At 45.4% G+C, this 7,595-nt stretch overlaps 1 protein-coding gene and 1 pseudogene across 1 annotated transcript in view; both read right to left on the reverse strand.

Annotated features, from left to right (window-relative positions):
- LOC122542004 (ferritin, heavy subunit-like) overlaps positions 1-5,312 on the reverse strand; it is a 24,066-nt gene extending 18,754 nt beyond the window's left edge. Inside the window, exons 1-3 of the mRNA XM_043679297.1 lie at positions 5,166-5,312; positions 4,105-4,251; positions 3,620-3,745 (exon numbers count right to left, since the gene is read on the reverse strand). Coding sequence (XP_043535232.1) covers positions 3,620-3,745; positions 4,105-4,251; positions 5,166-5,267 — 375 coding nt within the window. The 5' untranslated portion in view covers positions 5,268-5,312. The remainder of the gene's footprint in view (positions 1-3,619; positions 3,746-4,104; positions 4,252-5,165) is intronic.
- The window catches only part of LOC122542159, a 136,725-nt pseudogene that overhangs the window by 18,259 nt on the left and 110,871 nt on the right, over positions 1-7,595 (reverse strand).

Raw genomic sequence — 7,595 nt, forward strand, 5'->3', positions numbered from 1 at the left:
TTCCACCACCGGGAAGATAGGAAAACACCCGGGTGGCCAGTGATAAACACTGTCCTTCACATCAAAGGGCAGTGCTGTGTGATCAAAACAGTGAAGGGGTGGGTAGGGACTAAATCAAAATAGAGTTGGAGGGAGAAATGATGCACTCCACTCCCTGCGGCGCCCACCTCTCCCTGAACAACTCCAGGGTGTTGGTCGACGCCGCGTGCTCCTTCTCCAAGGACACCCGGGCTCTAACGTAACCGCGGAAGAGGGGCAGGCAAGTTCCCTGTTCCTTTTTTTTCTCACAGTGAAAGACACAAAGTGCATGAATCTTTATTCAAATTCCACCACCAGGAAGATTGGAAAACACCCGGGTGGCCAGTGACAAACACTGCCCTTTACATCAAAGGGCAGTGCTGTGTGATCAAAACAGTGAAGGGGAGGGTAGGGACTAGATCAAAATAGAGTTGGAGGGAGAAATGATGCACTCCACTCCCTGCGGCGCCCACCTTTCCCTGAACAACTCCAGGGTGTTGGTGGACACCGCGTGCTCCTTCTCCAAGGACAACCGGGCTCTAACGTAACCATGGAAGAGGGGCAGGCAGTCGGCCCTAACGACCCCCTCCATGGCCCGCTGCCTGGACCTGTTGATGGCCAGTTTGGCCAGGCCCAGGAGCAGGCCCACGAGGAGGTCTTCAGACCTGCCCTCCTTCCTCCGTACCGGGTGCCCAAAGATCAGGAGCGTGGGACTGAAGTGCAGCCAAAAACAGAGGAGAAGGTTTTTAAGAAAATCAAAAAGGGAGTGCAAACGCCCACACCCAATATATACATGGTCTACGGACTCCACACCGCCACAGAACAAGCAGTTGGGCTGGAGGCCATGAACCACCGCAATCTGCGGTTGCAGGGGACTGCTGCGTGCAGCACCCTCCACCCCAGATCCCCGAGAGAAAGGGGGAGGACTCCCACGTAGAGAGCCCTCCACTGGGTTCCCCACCGTCCGGTGGCAAATGGGCACGCCAAGGCGTGTCCAGATGTGGATGAGGGAGAAGAGGTGGACGGTGTGCAGCAGCAGTCTGTACAGGGCACTCCTTTTTACATCTTTGAAAGAAACAAAATTAAAATGCTAGGTCAGTATTTATTGCCCATCCTTAATTACCCTTGTCAAGGTGGTGATTTATCTTTTGAATTGCTGCTGTTGTCCATTTGGTAGAGGTAGACCCATAATCGTGTTAGGTAGGGAATCCAGGATTTTGACTCAGCAACAGGGGAAGAACAGCGATATATTTCCTGAGTCAAAATGGTGAGTGGCTCAGAGACAAACGTGCAAGGGTGGAGGTGCCATGTATCTTTGCCCTCTTCCTTCTAGATGGGAGTGGTCATGGGTTTGGAACATGTTGGCAAATTCCTACAGCATTTGGTCACTGGTACACCTTGCAGTTGTTAAGTGTCAGTGGGTGGAAGGAATGAATGTTGGTGGCTATTGTGCCAATGAAGTGGGCTGCTTTGAACTGGAGGGTGTCAAGATCCTGAAGTGTTGTTTGTGCACTCCCCATTATAAAGACTGACAGCCCCTCTCCCAAGCCAATTTCCCATCAATGATCATGAAATTCCCTGTCAATGAAATCATGAAGGTGGCTGCTTTGGCTTTTCACAAACTGAAGCTGATAACATCCATCCTCCAAATTAGAACATTCAAGCCCAAATCAAAATGCACACAGGGAACCACCACCCCCTGAGAACTGATGAACATAACCAAATCCATAGATAGCCTTATCACTTGGAGCATCAGTTCTAATATCAACACAGAGCCTGGTCAAGCCTGCAAAATGGACACTCTCAGTTTGCACACTGGGAGATTGGAAAAGAACATTTGACCTAGCAGTGCGTGCAAATTTAAAGCACATTATGCATTTTCACTCCCAATAGTGTTGAAGTGTAAAGCACCGAAGCTTACATTTGTAGCGGACATTTACAGAATACCGTTTTAAATGGGAAACACTGTCTCCCCAGTCCCCAAAGACAAGCACCTGCCCCATTTATCTCCGTTCAATCTGAGAAAAATGAACAGCGTATCCATATGATGATTGAGCAGTCATACCGAGTTTTGTAGTGATCCCCTGATTCTATCATGGGCTGGGAATATGACACACCTGATCAGTACTAGTCACCTGATAGATTTTCCGAGAAATATGTCAATGCCACAGTGATCTACATGTGACTCCACACTCCATGCAGAGTATAATCGAAGGAGAGCTAATTTCATGTAAATTAAAGGAAAAAAAATTGGAACAAAATCCTGCAAATGCTACTCGGGTCCTATAGCTTTCTTTGCTCCTCAAGGTTTGTGTGAAGATTTGTATCTCGGGTGCTCGTTGTTGTGGTTCTGTTCGCCGAGCTGGGAATTTGTGTTGCAGACGTTTCGTTCCCTGTCCACGTAGAGGATAGTTATTAGCCAATTAGATTAGAGACACTGATGCCAATCAAAAGCAGAATCTTCATTCTCCAGCATGGAAAGTGGAGAAGAGAGAAACCATTTCCAAGCTTGGGAAAGCACCATACAGCAATCAAGTATTGCTTATCCAAGAACAGTCAAATGTAGTGTACCTTCAAGCAAGATATTCAACCTTTATATTGTTGTAAAAAGGAGTAATTTTAGATGATTTAGCCATCAAACCAAAGTGCTGGAAAACAGGTCTAAACAGTATCTATTGCAAGAACTAGTTAATATTTCAGGTCTAGCAACTGATATCACACCACAGATACTGCCAAACCCAAAGTTGTCCCAGCAGGTCTTCTTCCTGATTTGCAGCAGCCAGTTTTTTTTTGCTTCAGTTTTAAAAAGTTGAAAGAATTGCTCAGTACACAAGTTGTGTCAAACATTTAGATTTCAAACTATTGACTAGAGGCTGTTGCATGTTCCAGTGAGCGCAGGCAGTTAGTGATTCCTTAAAAGCCAAAAAGCTTAAGCTGTTGTGGAATTTCCAATTATGAGAATTGCACACTTAGTCCAAAAAGTCCCTCTACATTGCCAAATAAAATTGAACAAATTATTGGGACAAGCATTGAAACAAGATTGAGAGAAAAGAATTTAATGATCAGATGTTAAACATTAAAACCCCAAGAACCAAATGAAACTAAATAGTTACACAGTTCCATGGTGAACACTATTTTAATTTTGTGCAGAGCACAACCAAAGTCATCCACTAGCATGAAGTCACCATGTCCAACAAATGGAGTTGTTGAATCCCACTCAGCTGAGGGTGAGCCTGCCAAACAGGTACTCTCCCAGGCCATTCTCAGGGGCTCCCAGTCTCTTCAGGTTGGTGATGTGATCTCCCAGCTTCTTGATCATCTTCACTTGCTCATCCAAGTAGTGCCTCTCCAGGAAGTCACACAGCTGGAAGAGGAGACAAAGTTAGCCTCAAGGAACAAACCATGCAGCTGAATGAGACATCCCATTACAGACATGACTATCACCACCACATTGTACCCCCCCCACACCACAATCAGGGATGCCTTCTGAAATGTTTCTGGATTTCAGCCTGCAGGAGGCAGGTAGATTATAATTGGAATTGTCCCCCCAGGGGGTAAAACAGATTTCCTTCCAAACTTTGAGAGAAAATGAGAAACTCACATGAGGGTCCGTGTGGTCAGAGGAGTGTTTGTACAGATCCAGCAGACTCTGGTTCACATCCTTCTCCATCTGCAGAGCTCTCTGCATTGCCTCCAGACCATTGCCCCACTCATCCTGCTCTGGCTTCTGGAGCAAGGGAAGTCAGGAGAGAAAAAACAGCTCATCTCAGACAGGTGGATCACAGGCTACATCAGATCAGTTCATTATTCCAACAAACATTGCAAGAGTTGGATTTCAGGCCAATTGTTTTCCTGACCCCTTTAGTTTTCACTGTTCCTTGAGCTGAGGACATTTTAGAAGACCCTACTGTAAAACTATTTTAAGATACTATAATCCAAATGTATCTAAATATGTGCACCAATGGTGGTCATTCCTTGCTGTACTGTTCTATCCCTTATTCAAATCTGGAGACAATAAACAGGTTGCGTGATACCAGTCAATTTGAGTTCACACAAAATAAACCTTCAAAGTTTACAGAAGCCAACCTTGACATCCTGCAGGAGGACTCGGCCTCCACGTTTATTCTGGAATGCCGTCAGTTTCTCAGCGTGTTCCCGTTCCTCATGGGACTGCTCCTTGAAGAACTCAGCAAAGTGACACAGGGCAACATCATCCCGGTCAAAATAAGAGAACTGCAAGTGGAGATAAAGTGGGAAGCAAATCTTAATCTCATCCATGGTTCAATCAGAAAGTGACCCATCCCACCATTTCAATTCACTTCCAATTAATTGAAGTTAGTGACAAAAGCAGAAAGTCAACTGTGAATTTTGGCCCAAATAACAGACGTTTTGATCTCCCAGAACTGAAGATCAAAAAACCAACTGCAACCCCTGGCCTGTATCTGGAGGCAGTGTGCTCGTGTGGCACAGTACTGTGAAGGTCCCAGTTGAGGACAGCCATTGGACATCCCTGCACTGCAGTTGAGAAACATTCATGCTCAATGCTGGAAGCTGGTGAGGTCATTCACCAACTGAAACTCAGGACATGAACATATTGATTAACATGTGAAGTCTCAGTCAGCTATCTCATTACCAAGCTCACCCATCTGAATAAGTATCTACTCTGCACAGAATTTTGACTGTGCTATTTTGTAAATTATTCACATTTCAATATGTGAAAGTGTGCCATTTAACCACCTTTCCTCATTCAAAGTTAGTTATGAAACTTACTTCACAGAAATAGCTTCATAGGCCAACTTTTAAAATTAATACATTTGGTTTAAAGAACATTTTTTCAAAAAAAGATGAGTCATAACCAGCTAAAGAGAATTAAAACACCCTCCTGACTGCAGAGGCAGGTGATAATTGCCAGTGGTTACACTGTGCAAAGTTACAATAAACTGGGGACCCTCACCCAAAGGAGGGTTATAATTTAAGGGCATCCTAAACAGGGTTTCAGGGTCAAGTGTGTCCACGGAACGGGACAAGGACAACAGTCTCAACATACAATTTGCTCAGACATATGACCAAGGAAATTCCTAGATACTCCATATAGTTACATCACAGTCTTAACTTTAAAAGAGAACCTTCAAGCCCACAAGGCTCACCATGGAGAGGTAAACATAGGAGGAATAGAGCTCCAGGTTGATCTGCTTGTTGACAGCATCCTCACAGTCCTTGTGGTAGTTCTGACACACTTGGGAGGCCATCTTCACTATTCCTGCTCACTATCACCCAGACAACTCCAGACCTGAACCTCTCACCCATAAGTTCTTGTATTTATCTCCCAGGGAACATCCAGGGAGAGGTATCACCAATGATGATTGACAATTCCTGACAGCCAATCAGGCATCCCCCATGAACATAGGCCCCAATGAGAGAGAGGGGATGTGTTAACCAGAACTGACCAGAGGTGTAGATTAGAGTCAGGTCTGGATGATTATTCTGTGATCGGAACAGTAGGAGGTCACTCAGCAGCATCTCAATCAGGTCACTGTGAGTTTGTGTCCTTTTGAAAGAAATAGGTTTGAATTAGGAAAGGTTTTCAAGTTTTCTTTTAAAATAAAGTTTGTTGTGACAACTGAAAGAGGGGCTCAATGAAGAAGGGGAGTCACCATCTCAGCCTTTTGTGCTGGAAATGGGAGATAGGCGCTAGGACAAGGCAATTGTAACAGGAGCAGATGGGGCAGAGACTGGAACGCTGTTCTCAATGATGGGGAGTCCAGAATCCGGGGGGTCACAGTCTTGTGACACGGGGTAAACTGTTTAGGACTGAGATGAGGAGAAAGGTCTTCACTCAGAGAGTGGGGAGGCTGTGGGATTCTTTGCCTCAGAAAACATTGAGACTAAAACATTGAATGTTTTTAAGAAGGAGTCAGGTACAGCTCTTAGGGCTAAAGGGATCAAAGTTTATGGGGATGGAGTGGGAGATGGTACTGAGTTAGATGATCAGCTTCAATCACATGGAATGGTGGAGCAGGGCTGAAGGGCTGAATGGCCGACTCCCATTCCTTTTTTTTTCTCTCATTCTATGTTTCAATAACCTGTTTAGTAAGAGTCTTATGGCACAGGGGTGGTGTCCCTTTGTCTGGGCCAGGAGGTCTCTGTACAAGACCCAACCTGCTCCAGAGGTGTCTGATAACATCTCTGGACAGGTTCATAAGGAAACGACCAGAGCTGTTGCAGGCCCTGTCAGGAGGTGGAAACCTCTTGAGGTATCGCTCTGTGTAACTATTTAGTTTCATTGGGTTCTTGGGTTTTTGCTGTTTAATATCTGATTATTACATCCTTTTCACTCAACCTTGTTTCAATGCTTGTCCCAGTAATTTGTTCTGTTTTATTCGGCTGTGTAGAGGGATTTTTGGGACTAAGTGAGCAATTCTCATAATTGGAAATTCCACAACGGCTTAAGCTTTTTTCCTTGTAAGGAATACTCACTAACTGAAGACCCTACCTGCTCCAGAGGTGTCTGATAACATCTCTGGACAGGTTCATAAGAAACAACCAGAGCTGTTGCAGGCCCAATGGACCGAATGGCCTCCTCCTGTGCCATAACAATTCTGTGATTCTGTGGATGATCTGCATCTGAACAGCGTTTCCCTGCCTCTGTCTCCTGACTGACCTTTCTGTGGATTGGCACCTCGCTGTGATGGAGAGCCTCGAGTGTCCCGTTGATTCTGAGAGTGATACCTCAAGAGGTTTCCACCTCCTGGCAGGGCCACCCAGGACGGTAAGGTCGGAGGGGAGGATCCCGATAAAGTGCAATGCAAAACAAGTCCTCAACGGCCATCCATCCAGGCAGAAGGTATTTGTGTGCTATCTGCAGGGGTGGGTAAAGGCTACAGCAGGAGGAAGATCCCCAGTCAGCATTTCCTTGCCACTTGAGCTGTACCTACCTTCTGTCAAGGACCGTGTCTGTGCTGTGAGCTGTATTTTTGTGTTTGTGCCTGTGTGCGCGCGCATCCACTATCCTTCCTGTGAAGCATCCATTCCTAACGTTATCCCAGAATGTTCAGTTCTAATTTGAAGACTATGATTCCATTCCACATCCTCTGTTCTATTTGACCAATTGTGAAGAAACAGTTCCCCTGTATCTTCTCTGTCAAATCCATTCATCCTCATTAAAATTTCAATTGCACTCTTTCCTTAACCTTGTACCCTGAGGATTGTGGGCAAACTGTTGATGTCATTTAACCAGCTCTTTATCTCTGAGTTCATTCTGAAATTCTGGGCTGCACCATCTCTGCCTGAACTGAGCACTCCAGATGTGGTTGAACCAGAATTTGACAATTTTACAAAGAACCTCCATCCAGAAGGATTCAAAATAACAAATAGAAAAAGGAAAATTTGCAGCCCAGGAACAGGCCCTCCAAGCCTGAGCCGATCCAAATCTATTGTCTAAACCTGTTGCCTGGTTCCTAAGCATATGTATTCCTCTGATCCCCACCTAATTGTGCATCTGTCCAGACGCATCTTAAATGAGTCTACTGTGCCTGCCTCTACCGCCTCTGCTGGCAACGCGTTCCAGACACCCACCA

Source organism: Chiloscyllium plagiosum, chromosome 39 (genome assembly GCF_004010195.1).
Source record: "Chiloscyllium plagiosum isolate BGI_BamShark_2017 chromosome 39, ASM401019v2, whole genome shotgun sequence".
Classification (NCBI taxonomy): Eukaryota; Metazoa; Chordata; class Chondrichthyes; order Orectolobiformes; family Hemiscylliidae; genus Chiloscyllium; species Chiloscyllium plagiosum.